Below are 18,878 nucleotides of genomic sequence, written 5' to 3'. Positions count from 1 at the left end.
TGACCATTACTTTAGTTCAGGCCTTAGACCTCATACCCGGCCTCTGATACCAAGATTTATATCTTAGGACCTCCTCTTACTACATTCCCCCACTTTTTGTCTTTTTATGGGGAGGATGTTTACCCATCGTCCCGGAAAAGCATAATGCATGGACTGAAGATAACTCAGTGGGCTAAACACTGTTATGTGGTTACCTTATTTTACCATCCATACACTCATGCCCCATCTGTCTGTTTAGTCTGCACATTCCCTCGTATGACTGGCAGACAGTTTTCATAGATAGAACTGGATAGAGTTGTTTTGTTCAAACCAACAACATGTTTGCTGTATAGTGCACTAAGCTCCTCATGCTAAGTGGATGTTGTCCTAACATCTGTCCTTTGTCACTGGCTCAGAGTCCTTTTGAGCTGGCTTCTTTCTTCTTGACAAATAAGGTGAGCCACACAGCTCCTGAATTTGTTTTTCTCCTCTTGCCAGCCATGGTCAAACAGATCCCCAGTATGTTCCTTTTCAAAAGTATAATATATGCCCCAAATGCATATAGTTGATCTCTCGCTCCCCTTGCCTGCTGAGATGTGCCTTAACCAGGTCCTCACTGCTCCTCTGGATTGCTGTTTCTAGGCATTATTGCCCCAGAAACCAGCTATTGTGCTAATGGTTAAGGTGATTTTATGAGACTGTCCCCACTAGCTGATGATGCTTGTCTGTGATGGCCAGGTGAAATAAGATGTAGAAGGGAACCATACAAGTTCTTTCCTGAGAAGATTCCACCACAATGTTCTCCCAGAGCAAACAAGCATTCCTTGAACATCCCAGAATAAAGCTAGCAAGCCAAAATCTTGAACAAGACACAAACTAAAAAAGAGATGGATTGGAGATTTTGGGCTCTCCAGCCTCAAAGAATGAGCCCAGGTATATTTCTAAAAGCACAAGTTGGAGAGCTTCAGCCCGCCAAGCACAGTTGTTAGGCATCTGCTCCATGGACAGTTTTGTTTTCGCCATTCATACATCATACGTAGGAGAAGCTGATTTATGTGAAGTTACCATGTGTTTCCGTACCTGCCTTCACAGACGAGGGAGAAACAACCTTCTGCCAAATGCAATACATACACTAGCTTCTTTTATTGTAGATGAGTGTGCAATATAAATATATTTGCCAGAGGAGGAGCATAATTCAGGAAGAAAATGTCAGCATAATCCCACCAATATTGGTTTGACACTTCAGAAAAACCGCTGTCTCCTCCCATATGTTTTACAGGTGTGTTTTGCATGTTTTTGACATTCAGCCAATGTTCTACTAGGTGAACAGCTTATTCTAGTTTGGGTTGTGACTATGACGCAGTTTTGAATCAGTACATAGAGTCATAAAACCCTGTAGCACCTGTTTTTGCCAGCTCTAGTCATCAGTCTTTACTTCAAAAAATATTAATGTGAATTTCAAACTGTGTTTCATGGTTGGCTGCATTTTCTGGGGTACAGCAAAGCCCATTATCTTGCTAGGGGTTGATCACAAAGAGATTCAGTGTCACTATTATAGTCAATGTTCTGTTCATTAGATTGTAATCACATGACTTGTGTAGCACACAGAAACCAAGTATTGTAGGAATAGCTTTATTAACTTTAAACAATCTTGTTATATTACAATTTATGCATCAGTATGTAAAATTAGCAGTAGTAAACTATTTCCCATAAAAGATTCAGGAATGAACAATCTATTTATTTACATTTTTAAATAGTGTCATTTAAAGGCAAACAATGACCAAGTAGCTAGCCAACTGTATGAAATGTTAATAATGGATGGGTTCATTTCACATTCAGCAAAGGGCTATTCAAATCCCGGGCTTCTTCCTTATTAGTACACAAGAGACATGAATTCCAGGAGTAGCTTCAACAAAGCAGAACTCATGAGAAATGCATAGCAATTAATACATTCTTACTGTATGTCCATTTGGTCATATCAGTGATGTATAGGAGATGCTAACATAAGTAAAAGGCATTTACTGAACACTAAGGGCAATGATCTGACTTGACTCCTGTTTTAGTTGCTGGTTGTATTCAGGTACATCAGGAATCCCCACACAATAAGTTAGTTCATGTGCTGAAATTCATGGTCAGAAGGAGAAGAGTCATGGGCAGAGTTTAAAGTAGAAGCTCACAAAAGCCAAGGAACTGAGTCATGTCAGCTTTTCCTATTTAAAATGAAAATTGCTGTAGGTGTGTTTGCTCTGCAAAGCAATCTAACTGCTCTTGTGATGACAGCAGTACAAACTATAACACAGATTTGAAAATAAAGGGTAAAGAACAACTTGAAAAGCACATTTCTGTCTAAAAGCTTTTTACCTAATATTGTTACAAGTGCCATCTAACACTGATGTCATTGATATTGCAATTGCCCTTTGTAAGCCTGCTGCTGGCAGTAGCCATCTTGCTGACAGATAGTGGTTTGCACTGGGCTCCAATATTGCAGTTTTCATACAACTCTGTCTTCCGACCTATTTCACAGTTGTTACATGTATTGAGAAATGAGTCTAACGCCAAGAATTTTCCAATTGCTCTGCTGTGCAAAATAGGGTACAATTTCTAGGCACACGTAGTTCTGTATGGTCTGATGTAATACATGACTTCTCAGTCCTGATTCTGAATTTCCTAGTTTCTGACATTTTAGGGTGATAAGCAAAAAATGAATTACAGCTGGCCGAAGTAAGGAAGTGCTGTGGGTATGGTTTGGAGAGTCCAGAAATAGTAGAGCCTATCAAGGTGAGCTACGGATGAAGTTTAGCACTTGGGTTTAAAAGGAGCAAGGTGCTAATGAATTTTTGGTACATATTAATGAGAATAAACACAGCTCCTAAAGCTTTTTAAAATGCACATTACTGGACTCAAAATTATAACTGCTCCTGTTTCCCTGACATAATTACATATTACCAACTAATCCCCAATGGTATATATATTGAAAATTCTTATGACATTTTGATTGGTGGATAAAATAAGTTTTCTGTATACAGACAGTTTCAAAAGTAAATTAATATTATCATTTCCATTTTGTTCTTCAAACCTCACAAAGGCACTAGTTTACATTAAGGACTAATGTCCTGCAAAATTTCAGTCAAATAAAGGAAGCTATTTTAAGGTTAGAGTGGTGCTAAAACACAGCTGTCGCTAGTAACTTAAAACGGTCACACCAGGTCTATCAGATTTAGTAGGGGAATATGTTTTGCTTCAGTATGTAGACATTGGGGTGGAAAAAGTTTCAGCCTTGAGGAAGTTTTTACAGCTGAGTTATAAGCCTTGCTTATACCAGGGACTGGCAGACCCTAAAATATGATATGGTGGGCACAGATATCTATTTTTGGTGTGTGCAAAAAATGTCTCAATGAATAAGATTTCCCTTGTCTTCTTTCCTCTTATTTCTGCTAAGAGAAAGAACAAAGGATTTTCATTCAATTACCACCTTTCCCTTTGGTTGAATATCTGTTTGTTAGGGTGGTTATTTTACGCACCAACTTTGCTTTCCTCCTAGTGCTAACATCTCGCATAGAGACCAGGAATCCCAAAGCTGTCCTTGTAGTCAGGTCAGAAAAGGTAGCTTTTAATTTTTCTATCATCCACCACCCCACAAAACTGACATTAGAAAAGTTCACATTAGGTGACTGCATAGAAAGCATGACTTTCAAAATGGTAATGCATAATCATGCTTGCCATAATTTGTTCTTAATTAAATCCCTTCCGCAAGGCTTTATTTTTTACCATAGTGAATTTACTAATGAATACCTGAGCAAAATTTGGATCAACTAGGTACTGATATGTCTTAATTGTGCTTGGAAGGGGCTCTGCAGCTACAACTTGTGATGCTGTTTGTACAGAAGAGTGGCTTGGAGCAAGGTGGTAGGATGTTTTTGTGACAAAATCCACCAGCCGGTTGTATTGTTGTTCAGAGAGTCTCTCTCTAACGCCATCCACCTAAAATCAGATAAATCAACGTTATTATTGGAATTTAAAGTATCTTCACTTACTGTTCATACCCAGCAAACATACTTCTGCATTACTTTGTTATCAAGCAAAGGCTTTCTATCATAGATCTGTAATGTTGGTGACGTTTCATCCTTTCTGCAGCTCACTGTCTCCCACATTTCTGTGACGTGTGAGCTGCTTCCCTCTTCTACAGTTCTGGTGGCATTTCAATGTCCCCTTTCTTCAGCTTCCCACCAGAACTTCTGCCTCTGTGGCAGCAGTTAGGTTTGCCCCAACTATTTCTGTTGCCAACTTGACTTTTAATTCATTTTCTGGGCAGTAATGAACAATTTATAATCTTTCCTCCTCTGCTGCCCTGCACGGATCAGGTATCTGGCAGCATGGTGGTGTTAGCCACCCAGATCAGTTGTTGTAGCGTCCCTATTATGGGACTCCCATGTCCCCCCTCAGGCTGTGCAGAACTGTCCAGGAAACATCAGACTAAATCCAAGTGGGGTTCTATATATGAGGCAGCACTCACAGACTTTTCAGAGGGTAAATTATGTCTTGCCTATTCCCAGCCTGCCGACCATCACACAGGCAGGGCACGGGACTCAGGACATGCCCTCTCCAAAGAGCTGTAACTCCAATCAGGAGCTTCTGAGCATTTCAGGGAAGAAAGATGCAGAGGAAGCTATCCGGCCAGCTCAAGGGGTAAGTCCCACATAAGACCCCAGCCAGAAGGAAAAACCCCGTAAAAAAACCAAACTCATCCCCTACATAAAGATACTGAACTGAGTTCTCAGCTCCCATGCTAGCCAGTAAACAATTCTGTTTTGCAAAAAATTTCAAGGTTTCAAAATTGGTTTTTGTTCCAATGCAGAATGAAAATGAGAACTTTCGAAAAATGAGAGAGACAGACAAACACACAAACAGCCAACAACACAGTGGTTATGTATGTACCTGGGATGTGTAGGATGGTTCAAGTCCCTACTCTGCCTGATTCAGAGCATCCCAGGTGAATGCCCTAACCATCTCTCTCGCTGACTCCCCCCACCCAGTTGGAGCAGTTCATCTTCATATAACTAATTTATTTATTGATTTACTCTGTAGCACAGTGGTTTGGGCACTTGCCTGGGATGCAGAAAAACCAGGTTCAAGTCTACCTGATTCTGAAGCAGGGACTTGAATCTGGGTCTCCTACATCCTAAGAGAGTACCCCCTAACCACTGGAATGTCTCTCTCTCTCTGGTCGTGACAAGACATTCCATCCTGGACATAAGAAACCTTTTTGATGAAATTTTCATCAAAACGGATACGTCCCATGATCTCATCTGATTGCATCCCAGCAATGCAAATGCCCATTCCAAACAAATCTTGTGCTCATCCAAATTCATAGACTGTCTCCTGTTTGGAGAAAATGGGTAAGATAGTAGCAGAGAGCACATCCATGCCCAAGCAGTCCCTTCCATCTCCACAGAATGCCTTGAGAAGGGACTACAAGCCCAACAACAGGTAGAAATGCTCCTTTTGCTCACCGTCATCCCAGAAGTAAGATAGCACATATTTCAGGCACAAACCTTGGAACTGCAGATCCAGTAGCAAAATCAGAGGCGGCAGCAATACCTCTACAAACTCACTATGACCATAAAGACTGTGCCTCCAACTTGATTTGAATGTAGGAAGCAAACTATCCCCCTTCTCAGAAGTTCTGGTAGGAAGCTGGAGAAGAGGGACACTGAACTGCAGAAGAGGGGCACAGCCTATACATCACAGAATTGTGGGAGACACTGAGCTGCAGAATGAGTGAAATATCAGCAAGAGGAGGTGAAATGGACGAAAGTGGACTAGCTGGTGAAAGTAGTAGTGAGTTTCAGTTGCCCCCTCAAACTAAGGGCATCACCTCATACCTTCTTCATCCAATTACCCATGTCAAGCAGTCCCATCAAACACAAGTTGATACTGAATGGGCTCTCACCCCAGGATATCGGAGCAATACAACCAGTACTCCTGAGGGAACTCAGTGCCAAAAAATTCTGCACACGATATTTTAAATTCTGTGTATTTTATTTATAAATAAATAAATGTGGAGGGTCCAGCATGGCAGAGGGGAACACAGACCACTGGCTGCACAGAAGTGGGAGATCATCCCACAGCCGCTCCCTAGGACATGCATTCAGCGGTGAGGCTGCACCTGATCCTGACACAGCGCAAGGGCCTGGCCTACCCCAGAAACACCACAGGACCCTGCCCCTCCATGCCAGGTGCACCAAGATAGTGAGCAAGAGGGACAGTCTCGCATGCACACCCAGCCCTGGCCCCTGAGGGACTTAGTGTGGGGTGAGAGGGTTCAGTGTGGGCAGCCTGATGAAGGGTCCAGATATGGGGGCGAATCTGGATGCACAGGGGCTTGTTGGGGGTTTCCAGGTGCAGGGGGAATGGGACTCTGCGACGGGGGTCTGGGTGTGGGAGGATGAAGGTGGTGGTGGGGTCTTGGTGTGGGGGGCTCAGCAGGGGAGTCTGGGTGTGTGAGGCTAGGTGGGATGTGGATGTGAGTGTAGGTGGTTGGGGCTCAGTGGGGTGGGGGTTCCAGACCTGGGGGGCTCATAGAGGTGGTCCAGATTCGGGGGACTCATTGGGGTGAGAGTTTGAGTGCAGGGTACTCAGGGGTGGCTATGATAGCTGCTAGCTGAGTCTCATAGTCACTGGAACACATGCAAGCTGAAGTGTGGTCCTAAACTAGGTACTGAGTCCTTCAGATGACGGACAATTCCAAGAAATGTCCACAAGGGTCTTCCTATCTGCTCCACAGAGCCTCAAGTACTCAAGACAGATGTTAGCCTATTGGGGTGGGGAGCACACTTTGGACAAAGAACAGTGCAGGGAATGTGGCGCTCCATAGATAGGAATGAGAGCCTCAACCTCTTGGAGGTCAGAGCAGTGAAGCTAGCCCTATGAATGTTCCAGAGCCCTCTCATGGGCAATCACATCCTAGTCCAATTGGACAACCACCACCACCACTGTGGAGTACATCAGCAACCAGTGGGGAGCTCAAAGCTTGACAACTCACATGGGAAAGCACTAACTGCACTTGGATTATCCTTCAAAGTGATTAGGACTACACTGGCCTCCAGATGGACTTCAGCACTAATGGCCTACTTCTCCAGCTAATCATGATTTACCTCATGGCATCAAGAAAAAAAACAGATACCCCAAGGACCCTGGAATTCCAGCTATTCTGGATTTTCTTCAGGACATTATGGAAAGGGACTACAGCACAGCAACATAGCACATACATCATCACCCATAAGTAGTGTCTTACATTCCAAATCCTTGGGCTCTTTAGCCAAAAATCTTCAAGTCTCAAGAGTTCTCAGAGCAATCAAATTGTCTAAACCTGCAGTAGACCAATGTTCCTAAGAGGGATCTAACTACTTGTACTAGAAGCCCTAACCAGTCACCCCTCTGAACCATTTACAGTGGTCATGCCTTTCTTTCTATCTACCTATCTGTCTGCTTCTTAGTTGCTACGATACATGCTGGATGAGTCTCATAGTTAGCAGATCCATCCATATCGAAACCACCTTGTGTGTGCCATGATGACAAGGTGGTTCTAAAGACTCCGGAAACTTTCTTACCAAAGGTGAATTCCTCTTTGCATGCTTCACAGGAAGTGATCCTCCCCCCATTCTGTTCAGAGCCATGGCAGCCTACTGAAAAGCTGTGACATTGTGAGGATATACAAGAGCACTAAAGATCTTATCATAGGTGATTCCTCAAGGTCAAGGATGATATATTTCATGGATTATCCATTTCAAGTTATCTATGGGTCCACAGATGGGCCACAGCCTCTGCCAAAATTCAGACACGTATTTCTGAGCAGGATGGATGAATCTGAGATATTGGTTCGAAGCATAGTGTGCTTTTTCTGTTGCTCCCATTTTTCTGTTACATGTAGTTGAATCTGGTTCTCAAAGTGCTGAGTTCCCTGCTTCAAACAATTCCTCCATTGTTGTCAGTCCTGGGCTATACATTCCTACAAGTTAATGTCGATGTTGCATTTTCTCAAATTAGCCTTCAAGACAGCTCTATAGCATGTTTTCTGCCCTCTTCTAGCATGTTTGCCTTGGCTGAGTTGAGAAGAGAAAATTTGTTTTGGCAGTCTAGAATTGGGCATCTGAACTACATCCCTGCCCAGCGAAGTTGATGATAATCATCACCGCGATGCTTGTGATATTCGCTTACGAGAGGTTGTTACTGTTAGTGCATCTATCAGCTCATTTAATTTGAAGAATCTTAGGCATACGGCATTGATGACACTTCTCCAGTGCCATAAGATATCTCCTATGTAGTCCACATTTCAGCCCCATAGAATAAGGTGGAGAGCACAACAGCTTTATAAACCAGAAGTTTGGTTTTAATTCTATTGTCACAATCTTCAAAACACCCTCTTTCTCATATGACCAAAAGCTCAGCTGGCACATATGAGACAATACCGGATACTTCTGCCCCATACAGCACTGCAGGTTGTACCACTGTTCTATACAGTTGCGCTTTCAGTCCCAGTGACATACTGTAGCGGGGTGGTTACCTGCTCCAGCCCTGGCAGGGTTAAAACCAGCCCTGGGAGAGGGCTGGAGGGTGGGGAGAACATCCCAGGCTGAGTGGGAAGCATGCTTAGCTGCTGCCACCCCTCAATTAGGGCCCAGCTGGCCCTATAGAGGCTTGAGCCAGGAGCTCAAGCAAACACTTTCTCTCTGCCTTTAGAGGGAGAAGGGCCTGACTGCTAGGGAGTGTACCTGGGTACCTAAGGTGGAGCAGGGCTGGGGGAAGGCAAGAGGAGCTGGGGAGCTCTGGCCTGGAAACCCCCCAGGCTGCAGGCCTAGGGTAAGGCCATCTGGGTACTGGAGTTGCAAAGGGGTAGCCCATGGGTAGGCATAGGCAGCAGGTCCCTTTGCCTGTGATGAGTGGCTGATGCACTGCAGTCTGTCCCAGTGAACAGGGGCTAAGTGATGACTGGCAATAGCCAAGACTGAGGTGAAGTGGGGATAGTGGGTGGGAGTTCCCCAGGGAGGGGAGACCCTAAGACTGAGGAGTTACTGCCAGGGGGCAGCGCCCCAGATAACAGGGCACCAGGTCTGGGAGTGACACAGGGGCCAAGCGGTAGTGGGACACCGGCCTGGAGAGGGCGCTCCAATGGCTGGAGAGCTAATTCCCTGAGACCACAAGCAGGAGGCGCCGCAAGGGTGAGTCCACTCCCTTACACATATGTTTGTCATACACAATGCCTGAGAAGTTATTCCACATTCTTTCAGCACTCTCCAGTCTGGACTGTACCTCACATTCAAGCTTGCCGTCTTCTGTAACCCACCCACAAGGAAACTTGAACTGATCAATCTGGTTGAATTTTACTCCATTAATTTCAATATCCAGTTTTCCTGCAGCACCTCTACTGACCCATATGAGCTCAGTTGTCAGGGTCGGCTCCAGGGGTTTTGCCGCCCCAAGCAGCCAAAAAAAAAAAAAAAAAAAAGCCACGATCACGATTTGCGGCAATTCAGCGGTAGGTCCTTCGCTCCAAGCAGGAGTGAGGCACCCTCCGCCAAATACCTTAAAGTGCCGCCCCACTCCGGAGTTGCCACCCCAAGCACTTGCTTGATAAGCTGGTGCCTGGAACCGGCCCTGTCAGTCGTAGTGATTTTCATCTCATGCCTGCTCAGCTGATCATACCACTGATTTCACTATGTCCTTTAGGTCTTCTTTTGAGGATGTCCTTATTGCTATGGTACCAAGTATCAGAGTGGTAGCCATGTTATTCGGTAGCCACAAAAACAACCTGAAGAAGTGGGGGGATTTACCCACGAAAGCTTAGGCCCAAATAAATCTGTTACTCTTTAAGGTGCCACCAGACTCCTCATTGTTCTTATTGCTATGTCATCTGCATATACCAGCTTCTCACCTTTTCCCATTGGGATCTTCTTCCAGCAGGTGTAGTCAATCAGTACTAAACAGCAGGAGACTGAGGGCCAATTCCTGATGCAGTCCAACTTTCATTTCAGAGGCAGAGCCAGCTCCAGGCACCAGCGAAGGAAGCAGGTGCCTGGGGCGGCTAATAGAAAGGAGCGGCATTCCATCCAGTATTGGGGCGGCACGTCCGGGTCTTCGGCAGTACTTCAGTGGTGGATCCTTCACTCCGTCTCTTCTTCTTTGGTGGCACTTTGGCGGGAGCTCAACTGTTTGGATTTTTTTGCTGCTTGGGGCAGCAAAAAAGATGGAGCCGGCCCTGTTCAGAGGGGCTTGTTCCAAAATATGTTCAGATCTCTGTTTCAGGTGGAGTATATAGTACACTCTATATAGTGCATTCACTATAGTTTTTATATCCTCAGACACTCCATATTTTGTCAGCACGGTTGTAAGCATCCTTCTGTCCACATTATCGTACACCTTGTTTGTGTCTATAAAAGCCAAGAATGCTATCCTATTGGTACTCTAGCTGCTTCTCTGTTGTTTGCTGAATTACAAACATGGCATCAGTGGCTTCTCATCCTTTCTTAAAGCAAAACTGTTCTTGTTTGAGGAGTTATTCCACCATTCGTCTAATCCTAGCATCCAAGACGCGTTCCAGTATTTTCACTCCAGGCAACAGTAACTTTATCCCTTGATAGCTTCCACAGTCATGTATGCTGCCCTTCTTATGTACTGGGATCAAGATAGACTTGCACCACTCTCTGGGGAGTCTTTTGCCTGCCATACAGCTTTAATCACTCTGCTCATCCATTTTATGCCTCTCTTACCCAAGACTTTCACCAAGTCCACTGTCACTTCATCAAGTAAAAAAAGTATCTTACAAAAACCATGGAACTAACAAGAATGAAATCCCAGTCCAACTGGAATCACTCCCCAAACTCCTATTGACTTCATTTGGGTCAAGTTGTCACCCAGGGTGCTTAACTTCACTATTCTCTGCTTTTTCAGTGTATTCAGTTTCCCCTTCCTTTGTGTATACTCTCTGTTGGGATTGTGAGCTCTTTGGGGCAGGGAGCTTGTCTTTATATGGGTCTATGAATTACTTGTTGGTGCAATATAAATAACAATACTGATATCCATGTTTGATTCTGACAATGTCTCTCATTCAAGAATTGGATGATGAGACTTGATGGTCAGGTAGAACTTGCTCAGTTTAAGTGATGATTTGCAGGAAAAAGAGAAGGGAGTTCCAAAATTGAGTACAAGAGGATAAAAGCAACCTAATAAAACCATGCTGCTCAAATATTCTTAAGTGAAAGTGGCTTGTTAGGGTTAGGATTAATAGATGAACCATGCCCTAACAATGTGCATTTAATTGCTGAACTGCTAGGTTAAGCATCTAATAGAATTTGGTTTAATTTTTCTCAGTGTAAATTTGCAGGAGCAGCCCTAATGTTCTGAGCAATAAATACACATACATAGCTTCAGACATTAGAACCTCTTATTCAGAGAGCTAATGTTGGCTAAGTTACCCAGTTTATTCCAGAAAAGCGCTGTGGTGGATACTGAAATTTAATCTGGATAATGACTGAAGATGGCAGAAGGGAACGATAGCACCTTTACTACGAAGAAGATTAAAAATACCAGTGGCTGGTGTGGGACCTTAATCTCTGACCTCCTGACCCAGAGATGAGCATGCCACCAACTGATCCCTACTGATACTCTTGACAAACTCACCAATGCAACTTTATCTTTAAATGACGATACTACTAAATGTCTTTACCTCCAAATCACAAGACACTCTTTGTTGTTTGAGCTGCACCTTCAGCAGATTTTTTTGTTGATGGTCTTCTACACACTCAATTTCAGTCACAGGGAATGCCTGCTGCTGTGTGTCTTCACTGACACTGACCACAAATAGCACCTCTGACGTAAGCAGCAAGCATCCTTCATGCTCCTGGCCTGATCCACTCACAATAACCACGTCCAGTGCCATATGGACCTCTGGCCTTCCTAGAGACTGAAGCATTTTCCTGTTTAAAAATAAGTCAGTATTAGAAATTGGATGTGTGAAGTAGTAACTCACTTTTGTTCTTCCAGATCTTCACTTAAGATTGTAGCTGCCTGGCTCCTAAAAATACAAGATAAGCTGCAGTTTGTTTTTGTTAAAATAACTAATATCACATTTCCTGCAATACTCATGTGTAAGATTTAAATACCAAGGTTTCATATTTATTCTGTAAAGTTTATCATAACTCCTTAACGATTTGCTGCAAAACTGACATAACAACTTCATGGCTATTCACAATTACGTTCACCTAGGTCAACCAACTTCTTATCCCAATAGAGAAATCACCCTGAGAAGCTGGATCCAAATCCAGTGCAGAAAGTAAACCCATCTTCAGTGACAGCTATTTCTGGAGATGTGCAGTATTTTTCTTGGGCTCAGTGCAATGATAAATAAGTAAAAACTTACTGAACGTCATCAAATAAAGATTAGCTTTGCAGTTCTAAAGCTGGAAGCAGATCAGCAGTCCATCATTTGCAGATTGGGTTTCTACGCAGTACCTTTATGTTTAACATTCCTAAATAAACTGCTATAACTCAGCCTTTCCTAGGGAAGAAGCCTGTTAAGTTGACCAAGAGCCAGAACCTATTAATAAACAATGTGGATGTAAAAATGAGCAAGTGTCTAAATAATTTTACCAGACATATTTGACGTGGCTGTTTGCAGCCTGCTCAACATTTTGATCCCTTGGATGATAGCGCTGTTTGGGAAGCTGAGAAAGTCCAGCTCCATGCAAAATACCTGCGGTAAGAGAATTTTAGATTTTTACTAGTTGTTTTCTGGAAAACAGTTACATGTTGCAGTGATGTCATCTGTTTAGAGCGGTTCATAAAACAGTGCAGATACAAACTGATGTCACATTTTTGGAAGATAATTCATTGACCATTACAATGCAATAGCTGTGCATTTAACCCTTAGCAAGAAACAACAACAACAAAACCAAACGTACTAAAGGTCAGTCACACACTAGCAATTCAGAGAAACATAATGCCTTGAGAGCCATCATTCCAAAATGGGCTAAGACACATCATTTACAATTTACATATAAAAAGCCAAGACCACTGTTAACTTTCTTGTTTAGAATTAAAATACTTACATGTATGTGCCACGATTGGTAAAAATTAGAAGAAAAGTTTGCTAGGTACAGCATTTAAATGTTAAGTTACTTAATCCAGCTGTTAAACATGGATCTATATACATTTATGAGATCTCCTGGGGCATCTGCTTTATTATAAGTTCTTCTTAGTGCCAGCACAGAACGAAGACTACAAGAAGCAGTTAAACAGGTCTCCAAGTAGACTCTCCAGAGTAGAAGATGATACAGCATGTGTGCTTTCTGGTGGCTTGTAAATTTTTATAAATGAGGTATGGTCATTAGACCAAGAATTACTTGTTTGTAAAAACTTCATTGATATAATAAATTCTTTAACAAGAGTGACAGAAACTAGATTAAGAGTTGAGGAGCAGTGTAACAAGGTACAGTGCTGAGCCCTTCAAACAACAGAGGAAAATGATTTTGTTAAATTAAGCACTCCAATGAAGCAATAGCATTTTTACATAGCGGTGTCAGTAACTTATATTCCTTTTTATAAAATGGACAATAATTTAAACATAAAATGGATAAAAATTTAAACAAAACATCAGTATTCGAAAAATACTTTAATTTTTAACACACATGTTGATGCTAATACTTAAAAGAAGCTTCCCACTTGTAACAATTGGCTTACTCAAGTTCTCAGCATTATGCAAGTGAAAATGTCATTTACAGATGGAGAGAGAACATGTGTTTATTTCTGTGTGGTCCCCCACCCCAGGGTCCCTCCCAAGAGGCACAGACCCAACTTCCAATCCAGTTGTGGCTGAGAGTTATTCTAACTGTTGTGTGTTTCTCTCTCACGCACTGCCATTTATTATTGATATAGTTTTTATGTCTTTCCCTGGCTAACTCTTTCTGTCGTATGATCATGGAAAATATGATGTGTTGTATACAATATCTGAAGTGAAAACTGTCCCTCTGCGGTTATGGATTTCTTGTAGTTTGATAATGATTGTACTCTGGGCTTAAAGTAACCTAGAAACAATGATTCTACAGTTAACAAAAAGAACATTATTCCCACAACTTAGGGCCAGATTCTGATTTCACTGACATCAGTTTTACACTTGTGGAATGTAGATTTCAGAGGAATTACTCCAGAGCCAAACTAGTGTAAGAGAGATAAAATCAGGCTCACAATATTGTAAAACCATTGAAGAAGAGACTGAGCTGTACAAAAGCCTTTTTACCAACCGGATATGAAGAAGATTACCAAGCATGTTTGCTTGTCATTTAATTATTTACTATCTCCAGATTAGGTCAGGGAGGTGTGGCTTAATGCAGGGGTTCTCAGACTTCATTGCACCATAACCCTCTTCTGACAGCAAAAATTACTACACAACCCCAAGAGGGGGGACCTTAGCCTGAGCTTGCCTGAGCCCCACCACCCTGGCTGGGGTATGTGGGGGGAGGAGGGGAGAAGGGGGTGTGGCGGCAAAGCCAAAGCCTGCATCCCACCACCTTTGGTGGGGAGACTGAAGCTCAAGGACTTCATCCCCAGACAGGACACCTGTAAACTGAGCCCCACCACCCAGGGCTCAAGTCTTTAGGCTTTGGGCCCGAGTGGTGGGACTTTGATTTGGGCTTGGGTCCTGGGTGGTGAGGCTCAGACTTCGGCTTCCGCCCAGGCCCAGCAAGTCAAACACCAGCCCTGGTGACCTCATTAAAAAGGACTCGTGACACACTTTGGGGTCTCAACTCACAGTTTGAGAACTGCTGGCTTAATGAATCAGTATATCAAGAAAAAGAGGAGAATGCGCTCAGATTAAAAGCACCACTCCAAAAGTCAAAAAAATCATTTAAAAATTGCTTGACGTTAACTTAATGACTGATTTGTCGTCAACGTGTATCTTGTTCCCTTTTTTTAACCCTTTAGTTTTGGAGCTGAGGATTCATGACACCAGAAGGAAATGCTATTAGCAAGTTTAGATCATTTCATGGTACTCTTTCACATATTTTACTGGCCCAAAGTGCATTTATCTAGATCTGAAAGGATTTGCCATAACTACTGCTAGTGCTTAATCTACTTCGCATGCCTATCCCTCTATCATAAAGTTGGGGTTACCAGTATATCCAAAACCAGAATTCAATTCCCTACCCGGAAGCACTACAATTTAAATGGAATATTCCCACTACATAATTCTTTTTTTTCCTCTCAGATTCTTTATTTAAAGAAAACACAACTCTTTCTTTTCTGTAACAGATCAAGCACCCACAAAAAAAATGCTCTAATTCAATCTATTATTGCTGCATTACATTTACTGTTGAAATCTCTCTTGCAGCACATATGTTTCTGTAACTAATTCCCCGGGCTCATTCTGTGTTTCTGGTGCTACACGAGACTGTGGTCTCAATGCAAGAGAGCATGACAGGATGATTTTTAAGGGAGAAAGACAACATTTATAGCAATATAACTGTAGTATTTTAAATCTTTTTGCAAGGAAAATAGCTACTGAATCATATAAACAGACATGGCAGGCTGTATTTCATGATCAAATCTTAAGAATGTTCTTTAAAGTTAATACTGAGATCTCAAAATCATTGAAACTCACCATAGCCGGTCTGGGAGACAAGTTCAGCTGCTCCTCCAATTGGCTTAGTAAACACTCCCATAATTCCTTTTCCTACACCAGAGATAACACCTTTGGCCTTGTGCCCTGCCGAAGCTTGGGCCTCAGATATTTTCTGAAAATTCTGCATTGGCTGATCTATAATACCAGCAATTGCTCCTGCAAAAACAAGGGTTGCCAATAATTAATGAAGATTAAAATCCCAGAACAAGATCAAATCTGAACATTGGAAGAGAGCTTTGTTTGGACTGAACATTGCACTCCACCCTCTACTACAGCTATTTAGCATACATTTACCAGTTATCTAAACAGTATCTTCGCTTCGTTTAGACTAAACCTCCACTTCCCCCTCACATGTCTCACTCCTTAAACCTTCAAATCACTTAACTTCATAATATGTTCTTGTCTTTCAACTACTTTTTATTAAATGCCTTTGCTGACTTGATATAATGTAGTTCACTCTATATGTGGCTTCTGGAAATGTTGGGAGTGGAAAAAATATCCCCTAGTTTTGAAAGACTTTTAGCAGTTATAGAATTGAGATTTTCATGTAAGCCTACGATTGACTTCAGGAGGATAAAAACTGCTTGCATTCAATAGATCATTTTTATATTCTCTTCCACTGCCAGAAATGTTCATAAGCTAATGCAACTTTTGATATACTACAAAGATTAGTAGAATTAGACTTTTGGACTTTTTGTTATTCTTTTGTTAAAACTACCATATTTTACTTTAATGTGCATGGTTCAAACTTTTACAAGTGACACAATGACCTCTCCAGCTTTTAGTATCAACAGAGGACTCCAACTTAAATCTTCCTAAATGTAAACAGGTATGTGAGGTGGTACATTTCTTTGATCTTGAGTTTACTCAAGCCACTTACCACAGACATGTCTCTAGTTATTGTAATTTTGATAGATAAGCTCTTTGGAAATCACTAAGAGTACAATGATTGGACAAAGTGACAGGGTGCTAGTTAGATAACATCAATTAGAGAATGGGCTGCCTGATCTAAAGTCCTTTGCTCGCTGCAAAGCAATTCACCCGGTGCAAGTTTGCAGATCCTTCAGATAGCTCTCAGTTTGCAGTTCCTGCTGCAAATATCAAGATAAAGAAGCCACTTAAAGACTAAGAAATTGACTGGAAGTGTTACCTTTATAGCCATGCATTTCTCCAAGAGCGTGGAAAACTCTGAAGATCTCACTTTGTATCTGGCACTAAGTGTGCACATGGGGGAAATGCACCGAGGAATAATTCAACTGATTTCAGTGGAGTTACATCAGGGGTGCGTCTGACCCAATATGTTTACTAGACTGACCTATGCTAGCTAGCCCCTAACTGGTTTTAAAATGATCTTAAGAAATGGCCAGTGGATTAACGAAGGAACTGCTGATTTTGAATGATGAGAACTGGTGTATTTTCCAAATAACAAATAAGATTGGGGAAAAAGAACGTTCAAATTTCCCCCTATTCTTGTTCTCTAAAACACTGTATCCCCAAAATGCATGTAATATGAAAGCACTGTAAACCTTCCTCCAGTTACACACACTTCTTCCACCTTTTATGTGTACTTCATTTCCCAGAAAAATGTGTTTGTATTGCTGCCTCCTTGTTTGTAAGAGACCTGCCCACTATTGTGAACACTCATCATAGCTTTCATTTCAGTCACATTTTTAACCCTTTGTATTATAATGCCAGGCTATGAAGCTTCCTTAACAATATGCTATGGAAGAGATGTACTTTTCAATTCAGTTCCATTTCATTAATCGTTAACAGCTGCTCATGCTTGTTGACTTCAAAATACACCAACACTCCACTGCATAAACAGGAGCTGTTCATCCATTCTTTGCTCTTGTACAACTGTTAACACATCTGAAGAAACAAAATAATTCTTTCTGTAGTACTAAGTTCCAGTATTATGTGACTTCATGACCTCATTCACCCAACCTACAGAGGTCATGCACTGCAACTGCACACTCAGAACAGAAGTTACTGCCTTATTAAATGTAATCCACCTAAATCCTTGCACTAGTAAATTACTTACTGTAATACACTTAAGCAATGTTATAAGGTAATAATGAATAAGAGCTTACTCCAAAGAACTTGTGGTGTGCTGCACACACTTCTCTGATGAAATCAGGCCCAGAGGACAAGACAGCAGAATGGAAACTGCTTTGACTATGATACATAAAATTATTATTCATATCGTGCCCAAGAGAATACTACCACAATCCATATAATAAACAACAGTACTCGCATCTAACTGACTTTTGGTACCTGTGGTTGGGTCTCATCAAGCTTCCCCAGAGAAATGTAGGGGAGACTTCCTTTTGGGGGTACTCCCACTTCCATGGGGTAGGTGGACCCATGCAGCTCCCATCCTCCCTCAATCATGTGGTCTCAGGAAAGGAAGAAGTTCCCAGGGCAGACAAGCCCAGGAGCAGAGACTTGCCCCAAGCAGAAGCCAGAATCAGCAACACAGCTAGAGATGCTCACATGAAGCCTGTCTAGGTCTCTCCAAATCTCCTAGTACCTGGAAATGTGCAGAGAAGACTATCCTCTGAGGGCAGCTGGCCCTATGTGGCTCTATCCCTCCCCACACATATGTGGTTGGCAAAAGCAGCAGCTTCCAGGGTGGAACCAGCCCAGGAGCACAGATTTTTTACCAGCAGGAGCATGGAGGAAGCAGAGGCTCAGTTAGGGTCACCTTTACAGCTCCTGGACAATGGTGAGATCATCAAAACTACGACCTCTGTAGTTTGTACCTTGGACATCCCTGCCCCCCATTTATTGTCTGTTCATTCCAACTGCCTCCTGTTCTCTTTCACAGGCCCTTCATTGCCAGGCCACTCTCCTGTACTCCCAGCACAATAAAAGCAAACCCCATTTCCCTTTTTTACCACACCAAAAAAATTGCACAACTGCTATGACATCTGCCAACCATCAACCTGATTACTCTGCTTTTATACTGTATCCCTGCTGACTGAAAAAAAAAAAGTGGTATTTTTATAACTACAAAATGTGTGTTCAGGGCAAGTCAAAGTTCCTTGCCAGGAACAAACAGAACATTCCAGTGGAACGAATGCTCAGAGTGATGAACAGTGTTTGGAGTGAAGAGAAAAGTCAAACGGCATAGAATCTATGTAAGCTGTTCTTTTGCTCACAGTGAACGTTAATGCCACTTGTTCTGTGTTTCATTCAAGATACATTCATTTGGATCAATATGTTA

At 42.3% G+C, this 18,878-nt stretch overlaps 1 protein-coding gene across 4 annotated transcripts in view; it reads right to left on the bottom strand.

The window, feature by feature from the left end:
• Window positions 1–1,595: 1,595 nt before the first annotated feature.
• The window catches only part of VPS13B (vacuolar protein sorting 13 homolog B), a 996,761-nt gene continuing 979,478 nt past the window's right edge, over window positions 1,596–18,878 (bottom strand). For all 4 annotated transcript variants that reach the window (XM_075063129.1, XM_075063127.1, XM_075063130.1 and 1 more), the window contains exons 59-62: window positions 15,632–15,808; window positions 12,625–12,727; window positions 11,702–11,951; window positions 1,596–3,960 (exon numbers count right to left, since the gene is read on the bottom strand). In XM_075063129.1, the coding sequence (XP_074919230.1) occupies window positions 3,712–3,960; window positions 11,702–11,951; window positions 12,625–12,727; window positions 15,632–15,808 (779 nt within the window). In that variant the 3' untranslated portion in view covers window positions 1,596–3,711. The remainder of the gene's footprint in view (window positions 3,961–11,701; window positions 11,952–12,624; window positions 12,728–15,631; window positions 15,809–18,878) is intronic.

This window comes from Chelonoidis abingdonii, chromosome 2 (assembly GCF_003597395.2).
Source record: "Chelonoidis abingdonii isolate Lonesome George chromosome 2, CheloAbing_2.0, whole genome shotgun sequence".
NCBI lineage: Eukaryota > Metazoa > Chordata > Testudines > Testudinidae > Chelonoidis > Chelonoidis abingdonii.
This window is presented reverse-complemented; position numbering and strand designations above follow the sequence as displayed.